The following is a 17,746-nucleotide window of genomic DNA, read 5'->3' as shown; positions in this document are numbered from 1 at the left end:
ATGGATCTCGTTCTCGGACGTATGGGATAGTGAAGTTGGCGCAAAGGATAGGCAGGCGCAAACACATTCGAACAAAGAAAGCGTATCAGGATGAAAAAGTTTAGAACTACGCAAACAATAATGGCAAGATTGGCGGGATTGACCAAAGTCAATTTTGGAGGGGATCTTGACCAGATGGACCCCAATTTGGAAATTTAAAGGATTATAAATTTTTACAGTAGATATTGAGTCGATATTGAGTACATCTTGGAAGGGGTTTTATTTATTTTTTGGTGATAAATAATTGATTGTTTGGGGGATGATGAATAGGGGGTTGAAGATTTGAAGCACGACAAATAATAATAATAGTAACAATAGTAATAATGATAATAATGATAAGTATGTGGTTTGTGGTTTGTGGTCTTTGGCAATTTACATATGATGGAACTACCTATGTAGGTTGGGTAGCTACATTATAGGGTAGGAGGCAGGGAGGCAGGGAGGGAGGTAGATACCAGTAAGAGAGGTATTCATATGTGTCTATCTAGGTAGGTACCTCATCAAAGGTGCTACAGCATGGTTCGAAGTGAAGAATGAAGTATATTGACACAATACGAATACGGCGTATATGACGTATAGAGCTTAGATGAAGATGATTCAAAGTATATCTTCAAAAGATTGATATTTACACGAATGATCTTTAAAGGAATTTATTTCCAGATGAATTAAGTTAATAAGTTGAGTGATTTTCATTTGGTAATCATAAGATACTCCGTACAGGCAGGTAGAGTACTCAGCCTTGCCTCAGTCCACTCAGCCTTGTCTCGTCTCGTCTTGTCTTGTCTTCTCTTAGCCTGATCCGAGCTCCATCTTGATTATGTAACCTACCCTACCTACAATTCACTGCCGGCTAATCCCGTCTTTCCCACTAAGCTTAGTTGAAGCTGTTTGAGTGTTGACGTGCCAAAAGGTGTGCCTGATTGTTGTAATCGATACGCTCCGTTCAAGGTTTGTACACTCTACACAAACTCATTGTCAACTACCACATCCATCAAATCTCTTTCACGTCCTTCATATTCTTGAAGAGCAACTTTCATTAACCTCCTTCAAATAATTCAACTTTTGCGAATTTAGATCTCTTCGGTTTTCAAGCCATTCAACCAACCATGCCGAGTCTAACTTCAGCCTCTGGTGTCTTGGGTTTCCTCTCAGATGAAGAACCAGAGCTCAAGGTTTTTGCTCTTCAAACGTTGAATGATGATATTGATACCCTATGGACAGAGGTTGCAGGTTCGATTTCTCAAATGTAAGTCAAATTCAACTCGTCGCAGATAATCCATCTCGAGATAGCTCCATCATCATGACCAACTCAAGACTAATTTGGCCACTTTTCAGTGAGGCGCTTTACGAAGATGAATCCTTCCCCGAGCGACGACTAGCTTCCTTGGTGTTGGCAAAGGTCTATTATCATTTACAAGCATACAACGAAAGTATGTCATTTGCTCTCGGAGCGGGTGATCTATTTCAACTCGACAACCCAGGCGAATTTGAAGAAACCATCATTTCAAAATGTGTCGACACCTATATCAGTGTATCTGCTCAACACCATGCTGCACCGCAAGAAAAGAAACGGGATAATGCTTTACCTACTCTCGCAACTACTTTCGCAAGTGGGCTCAATGACATCAGCGCGGCTGCTGCTGCGTTGACTTCACCCACTACGCCTTTCTCGCAGTCTACTCTACCATCAAAATCTCTTCTATCACGAGCCTCTACCAACAACATGTTGGAACAGTCTGTAGCAGAAGGCAAGACTTCGGATTCTACCATTTTACCAGATCGTTCTACTCAGATTGCGCTCCAAAAGATTGTCGAAAGACTATTCGAGAATTGTTTACGCGAAGGGAGGTATAGACAAGTGGTAGGAATTGCGGTTGAGGCTAGAAATTTGGAGGTCTTACGAAGAGTCATCAAGCGTGCTAGTGACGACGAAAAGAAGTCAAAATCGAAGGTGCCCGAAGGTACAGCTGGCCCAACAGAAGAATTGATGGAATATGTCTTGGACATTTGCATGGGTGTCGTACAAGAGAGAGGGCTTCGAACAGAGATACTCAGATTGATCCTGGATCTGCTGAACGATATACCAACTCCCGATTATTTTGCAATTGCAAAATGCGTTGTTTATCTCAACATCGACGAAGAGGCATCGGCAATGTTGAAAAAGCTTGTGGTAAGTATACCAACTGGACGAGGCTACAGTGACTTTACGTGTTATTTGGAATGAGGCTGACCTTTTTTAGGCCAAGGATGATCAAACTTCTACCGCTATCGCATATCAGATCGCTTTCGACTTATATGATAATGGTACTCAAGAATTCCTCGCCAAGGTTATTAAATCTTTGCCCAAGAAGGTCACCGAGGTAGAGCCATCTACAGAGGAGCGTGAGTAGACTCTATATTCATGCTTGAGTTTTTACTGATTTTTTGAGTAGCAACAGAATCCGATCAGCTCTTGGGAGAGTTGAATGATCAAGCCGGAGACTCTACCGAAGAAGCCTCGGATGAACAACTCAAGGTTTATGACTCGATCCGAAAGATCCTTAATGGTAGCGAGACCATTCGACTCAACCTCGAATTCTTATACCGCAATAACCACACCGACCTCAGTATTCTCAACAAGGTTCGTGACAGTCTTGAAGGTCGCAACTCCATCTTTCACACAGCTGTTACTTTCTGCAATGCGTTTATGAACCACGGCACAACCAACGACAAATTCTTCCGCGACAATCTAGATTGGTTAGGAAAGGCAGTCAACTGGTCAAAGTTTTCTGCCACTGCTGCTCTTGGTGTTATTCACCGTGGCAATCTTTCACAGGCCAAGAGACTATTGGAACCTTATCTACCAAAGCCCTCGTCAATTACAGGTTCACATTATAGTCAGGGTGGTGCTCTTTATGCTTATGGGTTGATCTATGCCAACCATGGCGCCGATGCCCTCGAGTATTTGAAGAAAAGCTTCAATGAGACTCAGGAAGAGGTTATCCAGCATGGTGGTGCGTTAGGATTGGGTATTGCTGGTATGGCTACAGGTGATCAAAAAATTCTCGAGAACTTGCAAAACGTACTTTTAACCGATTCTGCACTCAATGGTGAGGCTGTTGGTCTTGCGATTGGTCTCATCATGTTGGGAACTGGAAATGAGAAAGTCTTGCAAGAGATGATCCTCTATGCTCACGATACTCAACACGAGAAGACTGTTCGAGGTCTTGCTCTCGGTATGGCATTAGTTATGTACGGCAGACAAGAAGGAGCCGATGATCTCATTAAGGGATTATTGAAAGACGCAGACCCATCTCTCCGTTATGGTGGTATCTTGGCTGTAGCTTTGGCATACTGTGGTACAGGAAGCAACAAGGCAGTTCGTCAATTACTTCATGTAGCTGTCAGTGATGTGAACGACGATGTTCGCCGTGTTGCCGTCATGAGTTTGGGTTTCATTCTGTTCCGCAAGCCCGGAAGTGTGCCACGTATGGTCGAACTTTTGTCCGAATCTTACAATCCACATGTTAGATACGGTGCCGCCATGGCTCTTGGTATCTCTTGTGCCGGTACCGGTCTTGATGAAGCCATCGATCTGCTTGAGCCTATGATGAAGGACCCTACAGACTTTGTGCGACAGGGTGCCTTGATCTCTCTCGCTATGATTATGGTCCAACAGAATGAAGCAATGAATCCAAAGGTTACGGAAATTCGCAAAACCTTGAAGAAGGTTGTTGCAGATCGTCATGAGGACGCTATGGCCAAGTTTGGTTGTGCATTAGCATTGGGTATAATTGATGCTGGAGGACGTAATTGCACAATCGGATTACAAACTCAAACTGGTAATCTGAACATGGCAGGTATTGTCGGTATGGCAGTCTTTACACAATACTGGTACTGGTTCCCATTCACCCATTTCCTCTCCTTGACCTTTACCCCTACATCTATGATCGGTTTAAACAGCGAATTGGAGATTCCAAGTTTCAAATTTCACAGTGCTACTCGTCCAAGCCTTTTCGACTACCCCCCAGAGCAAGAAGTCAAGACTGAGGATGCACCAACTTTGATTGCAACTGCCGTACTATCGACAACCGCTCAAGCAAAACGCAGAGCACAGAAGAAAGAGCGTGCTCAACGACGAGAGAGTATGGATATCGATCAAACCCCTGCCACACCAAAACTTCCCTCCTCAGCCGATGATAAGATGGATGTAGATGAGTCATCCAAAGACACTGAAGATAAATCTGCTGAGAAAAAGGATGAAGGCGAAAAAGATACCCCTGGAGAGACCTTGAAGAAGAAACTTGAGAAGGAGAAGGTTGGGTATGAGATTGAAAACATGTCTAGAGTTTTACCATCTCAACTCAAGTTTGTTAGTTTCCCAGCTGGTCGATACAAGCCAGTCAAGAAACCAACTGGGGGCGTTATCGTAATGATTGATACTCAGCCAGAAGAAGAAAAGGTCCTGATTGAAGAAAAGGTGAAGAAGGTCAATGTCGAAAAGGCTGCAACGTTTACAACTTTTGGGGATCTACGCAACGAAGCCTTCAACATACGTCGTCAAGCCCACGCTCAAGGTGAAGCTGCAGGTGCATTCTCAGGAGCTGCTGCTGCTGCAGGTGTATTGACCGCTGTTGATGAAGACGATGAGGGTGACGAGGAAGCTGCTGTGCCCAATGATTTCGAATATTTCTCTGATGGAGAGGAACAGTAAATCATTTTAACTTGGGGCTCGTAGTGAAATCTGTAATTTTAGCAGTTTACATTCAGCGGAAGCATGTTTTAGATGCAGTCCTTGAGGATAGCATCATGCATGTATTGAAGTGGAGGAAATGCATTGTGATAGTATAGAGATGTGTATAACAGAGAGCATTATAAGTGAAGCATTTACCTCATGTGATGTGTTGTTTGAGTGATCATGAGATCCATTCTATGGTCTTTTATCCTTGCCTTTTTTGTTTGGGGGTATCAATACGTGATATGTTGCAACAGCTAGACAAACTTTGGAACATTGTGATCATTCTCGCGCAATCAGATAATTAATTTGTACCCTTTCATTTTTTAGGGTATAATTCAATTAGATAAAAAAGCGTTTAACAGAGATTCTCGTAATGCTTTGTTAGAGCCGGAGAGAAAGTCATGATGTTAATGTTTATGAATATGAATATGAGGATTTTTAGACTGTGTTAATAGGTAGATAGGCAGGGTTAATGCAAGATTGTGTGATGTGATTTGAGGTTCTTTGATATTAGGAGAGGGGAGGGACGGGATGGAGAAAAAGAGATGAGGATTTGAAGAGAGGGTTTGTATGATTTGAATTATGTTTAGTAGGATTTGGATATCTTAATGTGGAGGGAGGTAGTTTTGTGTATAAGGGGTTGAATGATGGGAAAGTGTTGTTCGATACGGTTACCTCTTACTACTACTAGTAGAGCTTAGAGACCTGTGATCAAAACTTTTCCCTTCCTTCCTTCCTTCCTTCCTATTTCTTTCCTTTATCTGATGGACAATAGGCTGAATACGCAGAGTCACGGAATTCTGGTTCACGACAGCTGAACAATCACTTTTCGATGAAATCATGAAGAATATCGCGACTAGATAGTTACAAGGATGGGATTGGATTTGGAGATTCTTGCCCAGATCCTATAGATCGAGGGGTACCCGGTGTGGAGATCTTCAGTGTGTAGTGCTTGCTTGTATAGGTTTCTACAGTCATGTACGCTAGGTGGGTATGTAAAGTTGTATGGTTTCGGTTAGGGCTGGTTTATGTTTGTCGATTTTACGAGGGAGAGACTGTGGTTCGGATTTTTTGGAGTGGAGATATCTTTCGTTTGATGTTGGGCAATATGGGGGTCCTTGATGCGATGTCGAAGAAAGGATACGATAATCACGCTTGGAATCTGTATATACATTCGAGTGAAATGTATGGAATGACAATTCTGAGACGATGCTCAAAGATGAAATAGCATTAAGCTTTTCTAAGACACCTATCTCATCTCATCTCATCTCGCCCATATCTGTCGAGATCTGCAAGTGCAAGGTTGTCGGATGATTCTCGTCTGATTCGCTCGCGATCGACCACTCCCTGGTAAGAATATATCTGCTTCTGCGTATCTCTGCATGGGCCCTTATCATTCTGCTTATCCTTCTCCGGTTCGATATCTATCGCATAGTACACGATATGCAAATGCGATGAGGGAGGGGTTTTACAAATGGAAGGAAAGTTACCTATCTACCTTATAGGTAAAGTTTGGGTTTAGGTGGAATTGGTATTGAATCAAATTTGTATTTATACATACCACAGACCGAGATTCTTCGTTTCGTGTTTTGTCGTTCTTGATCTTTTGTTTATTGCTTTAGGTGCGCTTTGAAGCTCGAGGTTGGAGGAAAGAAGGGCTTGTTCATAGATACGCTTGAGAGGTTATTTGCTGTTGTCGAGAAGAGGCAAAGAGTGAAGATGCGTTCTTTCGCTTCGATACCATATGTTCCTACCGGAAGACAGATTAGAGAACGATGCACGACTGTCAAGGCATGGGAATTACCAAAGCAGAAAAGTGCGTTGGCGCCAGAACATGTTTGGACAAATGAGGATATGGATCCGGTGAAGAAGGAAAATCAAACTTGGACTTTGTGGACTTGGTGAGTTTGTTACTTGTGATTTCGTGGAGATGTTTTGAGGGTTAATGGGGATGGGAATGGGAAATGCTGGAGGATATTGGGTTGATTTGGCGAAGAGATGATGGATAGAGTAGGTGGGGTGTTGGCTGATGATATGCAATATAGGATGGCATATTGGGCAACTGATACAATCACTCTGAGTACTTGGGAGACGGCGAGTAGTGTTTTGGCGGTGGGGTTAACATGGAGAGAAGCAATTCCAATTGTGAGTTTATACGCCATCTCTTTATGTGACCTAGCCATCTCATCAATCATCAGATCAAAACTGACAAATATAAAAGATGGTAGTAGGAACAACATGCGTTGCAATTCCCGTGGTACTCAACGGGGCCATCGGTGCAAAATTCCATATTCCATTTTCAGTAGCAATTCGAGCATCTTTTGGATATTATTTTGCATACTTTTGTATTATTTCGAGAGCTATACTGGCAATGTTTTGGTTGGGCATAGTAGGCGCCGGCGGAGCACAGTGTGTTACGATTATGATATTGGCTATTTGGCCTAGTTATGCGAATGTGCCGAATCATATTCCGGAGGATCAAGGAATCACTACGCAGGGAATGATTAGGTATGTCATTCTACTGGATGAACAGTAAGAAATACTGATGAGGTTATCTTTAGCTACTTTCTCTTCTGGATCATTCAACTTCCACTCCTTCTTATACCCCCTACTCGTCTCCGTTACCTCTTCGTGACAAAACTCATCGCAGCCCCTGTTGCCGCACTTGCAACCATGGGCTGGTGTATCCACAAAGCCGGCGGCTCAGGATCCATCTTCGACCTCCAACCTACCGTTTCCGGATCCACCAAAGCATATCTCTGGCTCTCCTGCATGACATCCGTCACAGGCACGTGGGCTACACTATCATGCAATATCCCCGATTTTTCTCGCTATGCACGATCTTCCAAAGGTCAATTCATTCAACTTCCCTTCCTCCCTCTCATTTTCACCCTGTGTGGTACAATCGGTATCATCACCACCTCAGCCACCGGAGTCATCTATGGAGAACCACTCTGGAATCCTCTCGACATCCTCGCCAAGTGGCTAGATCTAGGACACGGCGGACGAACCGCAGCATTCTTCGCAGCCGCCGCTTGGTACATCGCACAAGTCGGCACAAATATCACCGCAAACTCTATAAGTGCAGCAAATGATCTCACCGTTCTCTTCCCCCGCTACATCAACATCGAACGCGGCTGCGTCATCGCTGCCATCATCGGCGGATGGATCATCGTCCCTTGGAAAATCATCAGCTCCGCCCAAACCTTCCTCTCTTTCATGGGCGGCTATGCCGTCTTCCTCGCGCCCATTGCGGGGATCCTCGCAGCGGACTACTGGATGGTGCGGAAACAACATCTGGATGTTCCGGCGCTGTACGATCCCCATGGAAGATATAGATACGCGTATGGAGTTAATTGGCGCGCGCTCTTGGCGTTGCTGCTGGCGGTGTGTCCGAATCTTCCGGGGCTGGCGTATAATATTGCGTTGAAGACGGATGGGGAGACGGGAGTGGAAATGGATGCAGTGAGCATTAGTCAAGGAGCGAAAAATCTTTATTCGTTTGATTGGCTTTTTGGGTTTGTGGTTAGTGTGGTGGTTTATGTGGGGGTGAGTTGGGGGTGGCCGGCGAGGGAATCTTTGGTTGAGAGGTCGGTGTATGGGGATGTGGTGGAGGGGGAGAGGGAGGAGAGGATGGGTAGTGAAGGGGGAGAATGCTGAGGGTGGATTGGAAGGGGTGTGGGTTTCTGGAGATGGGGAGAAGAGGTAGGAGATGATGTGAGATTGGGGGGTTGGAAAGTGAATATTGTATCGCTCAATCTTTACACGCCGATGATGTCTTGGATGAGATGTTCATAATCATGGAAATAAAGAATAGGACGGGACGGATGATGCGATATGATCTGGCAATATCCTAAATCCGTGGCACTAACATATGATATCCAACAATATTTGGACCGGTAGATTAGATATAGATTCTTGGTATATAAACGCAGGTATAATATCAAAAAATGAATCAAACATTTCAAACCATTTTGACCATTCAAGTTTCTGATTGTTGACCTGTAACTACCTAGGTAGTTTGCGCAGTTGGAAATCTTGGTTGTATGATAGATTATGCGGCAATAACCTATAGTTTTACATCAAAAGACTAGAAGATGAAGAAACATACGTGTAGGAAATATGAGAACTTCAATAGTTACACATGGAAATCATTGTCAAAGGGAGTCTGAAGTGACTGGTTTTGTTGAACATGGATGAAATATTGATATATGTACCTGAGAGATGATATGTTGATCACGAATTCAGAATATCCACCACATACTATTCACTTTCTCTATTCGAATCACAATATAGACTCGTTCACTCATTATGTAGGGATCATAAGATGGATAGAGTCATACATGTCATGGTACTTATTATTCCTATCATTTCATATTTCCAAAACACCTCGAGGTAGCATGGTACAGATGACACAAATACAAAAGACAGAATACAAAAGATAAAGAAAGAAGAGAGAGAAAGAGAGAGAGAGAGATGAACGACTACTAAAAAACAAAAGGGAGAATTCGCAAGAAAAGAAATCCAAATCTTGAAATAAAAATTAAACCACGCCAGTAACCATCACAATTCCAATCACCCCAACAATGTCTCTCCACCCAATATACTTTTATCCTCCTGACCTGGTTCTATACCTCGTCACCCTACGAACCGGACTCGGACTCCGGTTCGAATTAGACGTCGAAGTAACTTGCTCCGAACTCTCATTTTCGCCCTCCTGGTGTACCTGTGCCTGCCCTGAGCTCTCAGTACCACTCGACTCATACTGCTTTATCCGCGACGTCTCGGTTTCATACGTATTCATTAGATTTTTCCAATCCTGAGGCTTTACCTCTCTTGTTTCTCCCTCGTCTTCATCTTGATCTAGATCTATACCATGCATTGATTTTCGTCGGCGATCCTGTCGACTCGATCTTCGCACGGGTTCGGCTTCGATCTCTGGACTTGGAGTCTGGATCGCCGTGCGTCGACGCGTGGTACGGTTAGAGGGTGGGTATAAGTCCTCTTCGGGGATTGCGGCGGACGATTTACGTTTGGTGGGGGAGTATGGAAGGGGAGGGGGTTGCCTGATTGATTTGAGAGTGTATGTGGAGTATGGTTTATCGTATGAGTCTAGCGGAGCTGCAAAGGACCGGTGTCGTCTGGTAGGTGTTGGCTGCGAAATTTCGATTTCGACTCCGGGGTCGGTTTCGGCTTCAGTTGGAGGCTCGTAATCGCCAGCTTGGAAAAGATTTTCATCGTCTCCGTATTGTACATGATCGGCTTCGATACTTTGCTGTAAGTTGTCGTCGGAAGGTAGGTATGAGGGGTGATTCGCGTAACCTGTTTCAAGGCGGTTGGAGTTGGAGTGCTGGAATCCCCCTCCACCTCCTAATCCGCCACCAAATCCACCCGCTCCTGCTCCACCCGTCCCTTGTCCCTGGCCTGGCCCAGGAAGTGGTGTAGTATTTCGCAAGCGGGTACGGGAATTCATTGCATTGGCCTTTTGGAAATGATCTACCAATTTTTTGAGTTCCTTCGGATCCCTGCCCTTAGACACACCATGTACATCCGCGATACCTTGATAATTGCGGTGACGATAATGGTCTACCACGAGAAGATTGTCATCGGAATCTGAGCCGGGTACAGCAATTTGCTTGCTACAGCCAGGGAATGGACAAGTAAATGGGAGACTTTTGTTTTGATCGGTAACTAAATGTGTGGCCATGTGTTCAAAGATTTGCCTTCGCGTCTGGTTGATCGTGTGATATTCGCAACCTTTGCGAGACCAAGGACATGGTCCAAGGCTATTCCTATCTTCAGCGTATGCTCGTCTTTCACCCATAGGGCGTTTCGACTCTCGTTCGGCTAAAGCTCTTTCGCTTTCTACGAGCTCGTTCTCCCGTTGGGTAATCCAGGAGAGTGTGGCTGCGTTCTTGGCCGCAATGCGATTGAGTGTTGCAGTTCGTGCCTGAAGCTCTGAATGGGGAGGGGTGAATCAGTTATGGTTAGAGGACCCGTAAGGGGACGAGGTGCAATCCAGATACGCTTAATTAGGGTTTCAAGATCTGAAAGGAAGAAAGGGATATCAGCTTGATACCCTATAGAAATAATGGAATGGAGGAAAGAAGATTTGGGAAAAGATTATGTGAATTGAAGCAATAAGGAAATATAGTGAACGTACCTTCAACTCGCTGTCTCAAATTCTCAGGTTCTTTTGTTCTAATAGAACAATATACTCTATGATCATCCAATTGAACTTCAGTGACACCAAGCAACTTTGTACCACATCTCAAGCAAAAAGCTTTTGGCAAACCTTGTGGAGATGTGCAATGCTCATCATGCGTGGTGATTTCATTGTTGCTCCATGCACTCTTATCAATGCCACATTTGGTACAGAACTTCTTATCTTGAACACGTCGATTCTTAGCGGTACAATTTATGACATGCTGACCCCGTTCTTCTTCGTCCTCCGTGGTACGGTTCTGACCACAATCGCCGCAGAATGAAGGTTTTAGATCAAGTGGTCCATGATCTGGTTGATCAAGGCATACGTATCTGTGATGAACTAGTTCAGCATGATTGCAGATAGCGGTGCGAAGTCCGCATTTGTCACAGAATTCGACGATTCCTGGTATATGGTCTGCCATGTGACGAAGAACTTGTTCGGCCGTAAAACCACTCATTTTGGCATCGCAAACAGGACATTCAATGCCATTCCAGAAATTGCGAATCATTTCGGTGTCTGTTTCCACTTGATGAGTTTCAAGATGCTCTTTCTTTTGCTCCATGGTCATGATCGACCACGATTCTCGCTCACAAAGAGGACATTGACCCTCTTTTTGGAGTTGGACTAGATGCTGTCCATAATGTCGTTGTATTTCAGCATGCTCATAGCCCGCCATGGTCACAGAGCAGATGAGACAGTTGTGAGATCGCTCCAACAAGCCATTCCTTAACTTCTGATTTTCTTCTACCAAGTTTAAAATATCAGTAGGGGTCAGTCGTTGTGTATAAACTGCAGGAGTTGAAAGAGAAACTCCTAATGTCAATTCTTTACTAGGCCCATATGTTGGTGCTGAGGGATCAAGACCCGGCTCAATGACTGATTGGTCTTGGATATATGAACGACGCTGTAATGCATCCTTACGATGTTGATCTGTCATCCAAGTCTCCCATTTTGGAGTGATGGCCTTTTCGGCAACGGGTGCAATGAGTCGTGTCTTGTTGATACGAGGCTGCTGTGATGCTTCAACAACAGGCGCCACAGGAACTGGGTTAAGTTCCACCGGAGGAGGAGGTGGGATTTGACGAGTATGTCTATAGCCCCAAGGAACTGTATCAGGTTGCACTGTGAAGTGTTAATTAGTCATATGGGTTGAAGCATGGCGAAACTCACTGAAAGGTCTAGTTTCTCTTCGCTCAATGAATATATCGGTTTCTGTGAGCCAATCAAAGATGTATTTCCTCCAGTAACTCTCTGTAGTTCTTCGATCCACTGCGAATGAACGATTTGTCTTTGTTTGGAGTAAAACAAAATTCGAGTCAAGAGCATGATCCCAATCATCATACATTTCTCTCATGTTTGCCCTGAAGTTCTCTAGGGAGGTATTGTGTTGTTCGTCTGTTGTATCCCACTGCCAGATACGTTCGCCTTCGACATTATCATGAAGAGTGAAAACTTGATACTCCGGACGGAACCAAATATTCGAGAAAGTTTGTACGCGACCGAGGAAAGCTGTTCTAATCATATTGCCCTTCTCAGCGTCTGGTAACTCGTCATCAATTTCTATAATGACAGGCGGCAGGTTCTCTTCACGTTCTATAGCACTGAACCACATTGCGACAAGACTACCGTTCGGGTATTTTGAATTCTGGCTATGACGATGAACCTTTCTCAGTCGTTCTACAATAAAGCTGTAAATATGTTGATATTCATTGCGTTCAAATGCAATATCCCTCTGGTAGTCATCGCCAATGAGATGGAGGTAAATTGTATCCTCGGGCTTTTTCCTCATGTCTGAATGAGGTGGAATTGTTATAGTGAGTTGACATGACAAATCAACCTCAGATTCAGCATCAGAATCAGCATCAGGTTCTGCGACAGGTTTTGGAAGATTTTTCTGTTGTCTAACTCGTTCAACAACCCACTCCCAAGTTTGAGGGGTTACCTCCATACCGCCAAAATTAAGAGCATGTTCGCGAACCCCTTCTTGTGTGGCGGAAAGTCGTGGATTGCGTGAAGGACGATCCTGGCCGTAAATGGCAAGGAAAGCTCTGACAAATGAGGGCTGTAAGTTATTTAGACAGTATGGTATTGCAGGGTTGAGGACCAAGGGTATTTTCCAGTAACTTTCCGCATTTTCTTGTTGGCTGTATAACCTGACTATTTGACTATTTTGAGGTGGTTCGACGACTTGGTGTTGTGAGGGTGCGTAACCACTAACATTGCGCACGAAGACGCTTATTTTATTACTAGCACCGATAAGAAATTTATCCCTGAGGGAAAGGAAATCGTTCCTGTATTGTGTTCTGGTAAAATGTAAGGGTGGCAATATGCGATCTTCAGTATGAACATCAACCAAGAAAGACCAATCTGATCTCGGATCTATATTCAAAAGTTTCGTGACGGTGTCTTTGAAAGCGAGGTATGTTGGTCTGGTAAGTTTCTTCCCAAAATACGAATAGATGGGATGCTGAGATGTTTTTTGAGCATCATCGGGGAATTCTTTTGCCAAACGACGTAAATCCTCATAGAACATAGGAACGTCTTCATCAGGAAAGCGCTCTTCAATTATGATACTGAGTTGGTCGTGATCAACTTTGCCGATGACCTCCTCAATACTTGGCCACTTCTTTTCGAAATCTTCATGTGAAGCTATTGAAAATGAGATTTGTAGTGGTTTATCAATCTTACGTGGATCTACCTGGCGATAGATATCAACATTGAAGTGCAAATCCATTTCATTCGGGATCCCAAGAAGCCTATGAGCTGAAATGAGGAATTCTCTTTGGACCAGATGTGTACGCCGAGACTTATGCTTAGGACTTGGGCCCAGAAGGTTAAGATAAAACCCTCTTAGTAGAGGGGCGCGCTCATGAAGATCCGCACCCCCACGCATATTGACGAGCGAGCCCCATTCACCATCACTACTATCTGCAAGGTCTAATTCCTCAATAGACCCAGCGCCACCTCGCATGCTTACTCGAGGACCTATTGATATTAGCAGATGCATTGCAAGGAAGTTTTGGTAACGAACGTCGGATAATTTGGTATCCGAAAGATCTCTCAATATACGAATCCAAAAATTCTAAAGGCTTCTCGGAATAGATAATTCTCTGTGTCCGAGGGGGAGAAGGTGCGGGATCTTCTTCATCGTCTTCATCGTCTTCCCAATCCGGAGTGAGGACCATAATATTATTCAATGTCATTGGTGCTACAGGAAGACCAAAGTGGACCATTGTCATTTTTGTTGCAAGATTGTCGAGCTGTCCGTCAAAACGTCCACCTGGGCCAATGTTCTCATAGTATTCTTTGCTTTGTTCATCTCTCACAGCTTGTACGTCATTACTCCAAGCCTGAGGATTGATCAAAATCTTTTGCATCTCTTCATAGTTTTCATCAAGAACGTCGGATATTCTCTCGGATTTGAGAAGCTCGGCATAATATGCGCGAGTTTGCCGCCACAAACGATCCGTAGCGCGAATGTCTGGCATCCATTGTAGGCTTCGATTCTTGTTGTTAATCTCGTCGTAGTTTTTTTTGTCTAATTCTTCATCAAAATATTTATCAATAGCTTTAGCTTGTTCGCGTCGTAATTGAGCAACTTCCTGCTCCGAAAGGGGTCTAGCATTCCGAGGAGCAACAGGTACCTCGACTGGATCCACGGGATGAGGCAAGAAATATTCTCTTAAATCTGAGATTATACCTCGTAGGGTCTGTATGGGCCCGGTTGCTGCCATTATAGAAGATGTTGATTGTGAAAAAGGCAGGGAATGATGATGGAAATGCTATCTGAATGGATAGAAAAACAAAAACAAGGGGAAGAAGGTACTACAAATCTCAAGAGAAGACAGAGCTTTAGCGGCTGAAGCTTCCAACCATTCCTTTGTTGCTTCAAATGACGGAAAAGAAACATCAAGGGCAGAATCTTTAGTTCAGACAGAACACTTGTCCTAGAGCTCCAGTTTCCAAGTCGTGAAATTGCATTGTGGATGTTCTTTGATCAACCAAAGAGCAATGCAAATGATGATCCCGAGTGAATAAAGACCATTCATGCCCATTTGAATAAGGAAATACGTCGTTTGCGGTTGTAAAACTGAAAGAGCTACTTATTCTTTGAATACATTCCTTGAAGTCGAAATCTCAAAGGTTCGTTGGACTGTGATTTGCGACGACAATATTTACGGTGAATGTGGTGCTAAGATATTGATGGATTGGGCTCCAAAGTATCATGATAGCATAATGAAACATCGATTCCATAAGGAAAATAGGGATTGATGGTATGATCATGATCATAAAACGCTGCTTCCAGTTCAGTTCGACAGAAAGTAGAGATGAGAAGTGGAAATGGGAGAAAGCGGTGAAATGTCAAGTCACATGATGCTGGTCAATTCATTGAATAAATTTCCGGTTCCCACATACAGATCGGTGTAAACTTCATCGTAACAAAATCAGACCAAAACGCGGCATCGTCGTTTGTGCATGCTGATGATAGGTAATGTAGTCATTGATGCTATATTAAGGGCAGCCAAACAACCTAATGTTTGTTCCCATCTTTTGATTACATTCCATATCACGTGATTATGACTTCTGCGAGGGCTCTTCTGGAGCGAGAAGTCGCACTTCAATCGCCCCCTGACATACCTTTCTCAAATATGTAGCCGAGCATCGAGTAGTCTCGGTCTTGTTCAACTACAGCTAATTATATTGATTATAATGTATAACATCAATTTGCTTGTTTAAGTTTCAAGCATTTCACATCTAAAGTTCCCAGTCTCAATCAATTCTTACATCGATGAGCTATCGCCTATAACTCTTTCATCATAATTCATCATACTTCGTATCTTAGTACCAACATATTCTTCTTCAAAGTTTGATTATCTCTCTAATCTGAAATTATGTGTTCTGCTAATTTTTCTACGGTTTACAAGCACCATCTATTCAGTACCCGTGGGTTTCTTCGACTTCTCTGGCCATCTCGTTCTTCTTCGGGCTTTCACATAGAAGTTATTCGGGCGGACCAGTTGAAATTCCGGATCATATTCCACTGGCTCATTACCCATCTTTTCAAACTCATATCTATACACCAACATGGAAAGAATGACTCTGACTTCTTGCAATGCGAAGTTGAAACCAATACACATTCGAGGACCAGCAGCAAAGGGCACATAGGAGGCCTTGTGTCGACTTTTGACCTTTTCTGTATTCCAACGATCAGGATCAAAATCTGCTGGCGAGTCCCAAACCTTCGGATTGTTGTGAATGTGATGAATGGCAATGATCATTATGGAGCCTTTTGGAATACGATAACCACCAGGAATAATCACATCTGCGAGAGCGGTACGACCTGGTTGGTAAGATGGATTGTGGAGACGTTGTGTTTCTTTGATGAGGATCCCGAGGAATTCCAGTGAATTTGCAAGGTCGGGTGTCCACTCTGTATCGTTCTTGATATCGTGATCAACCAGTTCCTGGAGCAAGCGTTCTTGATTACCGGGGTATGAAGCAATGCTAAATAGGAGCCAACTGAGAAGTGAAGCCGTGGTAATGAACCCAGCTCCAACAGTCACTAGTGCCGCATTGTTGCGGTATTTTTCTGCAAGCTTGTGGCCTTTTTCATCAGTCGCTCTCACTAAGTAGTCAACGATACAGGTTGCCTTCAACGCTGCATCTTGAATGGGTAAATCCTCCGTTCCACCACCTTTGACATTTCTGATAGATTCTTCTATTAATTCTTTCACGTGCGCTTTATTGTCCTTCAATTGCTTTGGTGCTCCCCATGGCATATGAGAATACCAATCTCCCATTGTCGAAACTTTCTTGTTGAGCTCCAAGTTTTTGCCAACAGTCCTTACGAGGTCATGAAGGGGTGCATCGATCGAGTCAAAATGATGCATATCCATTCCCAAAGCTAGTTTTCCAATCGCAGTAGAACCCATTTTGAACATATACTGATATACATTCCAAGCTTCATCCTTCTTGTCCAGTTCATCAAAGACTTTAAAAGCTTGTTCCGCTGTGTCTTGCATTTGAGGTGTATAATGCCTGACGGCTTTTGGACTAAGCGCCGGTGCTAAGAACTTATGTGCTTCTTTCCATGCTTCAGTATCCGTATCGGATAGAAAGACACCTGCCATAGGATCCTTGATACCATAAAGAGGATGATCGGAATTTATCACTTTCGACCAGTAACCTCCTTCTCCAAAACAGACATCGGCCACCTTAGGATCGTTAGTGAAATACGTCGTACGACCCATGTCTGTCGTTTTGAATACTGGCCCGTATTGTTCAAACAAACGTTGGTGATTTCCGAGATGGTCAGGATACACTTCGTAATAACTTCCGGCAATCGGGAGGCCCGTTGGTCCAGGAACATCTCTGACTTGGTTTCCGTCAATCAGAATACCGATTGGAGAAGATACATCTACGAAGTTGTCAAGATCATCAAGAACTCCATCTTTATCAGTTTGAAACGAGATTCCTGAATATGGGTTAACTCTTGCATGGCTAATTCAAATACTGCAAATCTACCTGATGGTTCCGCAATCGAAAACTTTTGAGCGACAGTGTATTGCAGAAACTCAAATGTATTTTGAAGATCCACTTCAAGCGCTTGAGATGTTCTGGCTGGCTGTCCCAGCAAGAAAAATGTTTTCTCTACCATGGTGTTATATATGCTTTGGTATACAAGGAGACAAATGAGAGAAAAGTGAAGTAAATGGAGGGGGGGGGGTGAGGATCGAGCTAGAAAAGGGATATGAGGACTCAAGGACTCGATTGCCTACTTA

General features: G+C 43.7%; 4 protein-coding genes across 4 annotated transcripts; 2 read left to right on the top strand and 2 right to left on the bottom strand.

Annotated features, from left to right (window-relative positions):
• Positions 1–1,145: 1,145 nt before the first annotated feature.
• Positions 1,146–4,732, top strand: Bfra_000049 (putative 26s proteasome regulatory subunit rpn2 protein; the record flags this gene model as incomplete). The annotated part of the gene is made up of 4 exons (XM_037330499.1): positions 1,146–1,285; positions 1,375–2,209; positions 2,280–2,421; positions 2,472–4,732. 4 exons carry the CDS (start codon positions 1,146–1,148, stop codon positions 4,730–4,732), a joined length of 3,378 nt encoding a protein of 1,125 aa, XP_037196832.1.
• A 1,743-nt stretch (positions 4,733–6,475) lies between these two features.
• Bfra_000048 (putative ncs1 allantoate transporter protein) lies at positions 6,476–8,416 on the top strand (the record flags this gene model as incomplete). The annotated part of the gene is made up of 4 exons (XM_037330498.1): positions 6,476–6,657; positions 6,802–6,901; positions 6,978–7,264; positions 7,318–8,416. 4 exons carry the CDS (start codon positions 6,476–6,478, stop codon positions 8,414–8,416), a joined length of 1,668 nt encoding a protein of 555 aa, XP_037196831.1.
• Positions 8,417–9,365: 949 nt separating this feature from the next.
• Positions 9,366–14,698, bottom strand: Bfra_000047 (putative transcription factor c2h2 protein; the record flags this gene model as incomplete). Its single annotated transcript, XM_037330497.1, has 4 exons — positions 9,366–10,714; positions 10,920–12,086; positions 12,135–13,949; positions 13,996–14,698. 4 exons carry the CDS (start codon positions 14,696–14,698, stop codon positions 9,366–9,368), a joined length of 5,034 nt encoding a protein of 1,677 aa, XP_037196830.1.
• Positions 14,699–15,895: 1,197 nt separating this feature from the next.
• Positions 15,896–17,648, bottom strand: Bfra_000046 (putative cytochrome p450 protein; the record flags this gene model as incomplete). Its single annotated transcript, XM_037330496.1, has 2 exons — positions 17,490–17,648; positions 15,896–17,439 (listed from the first exon to the last, which is right to left on the bottom strand). The coding sequence occupies exons 1-2, from the start codon at positions 17,620–17,622 to the stop codon at positions 15,896–15,898; spliced, it is 1,677 nt and encodes a 558-aa protein (XP_037196829.1). The 5' UTR covers positions 17,623–17,648.
• Between the last annotated feature and the right edge of the window lie 98 nt (positions 17,649–17,746).

This window comes from Botrytis fragariae, assembly GCF_013461495.1.
Source record: "Botrytis fragariae strain BVB16 chromosome Unknown tig00000001, whole genome shotgun sequence".
NCBI classification, from domain to species: domain Eukaryota; kingdom Fungi; phylum Ascomycota; class Leotiomycetes; order Helotiales; family Sclerotiniaceae; genus Botrytis; species Botrytis fragariae.
The sequence above is the reverse complement of the archived record's forward strand: the minus strand, read 5'-3'. Positions and strand labels throughout refer to the sequence as shown.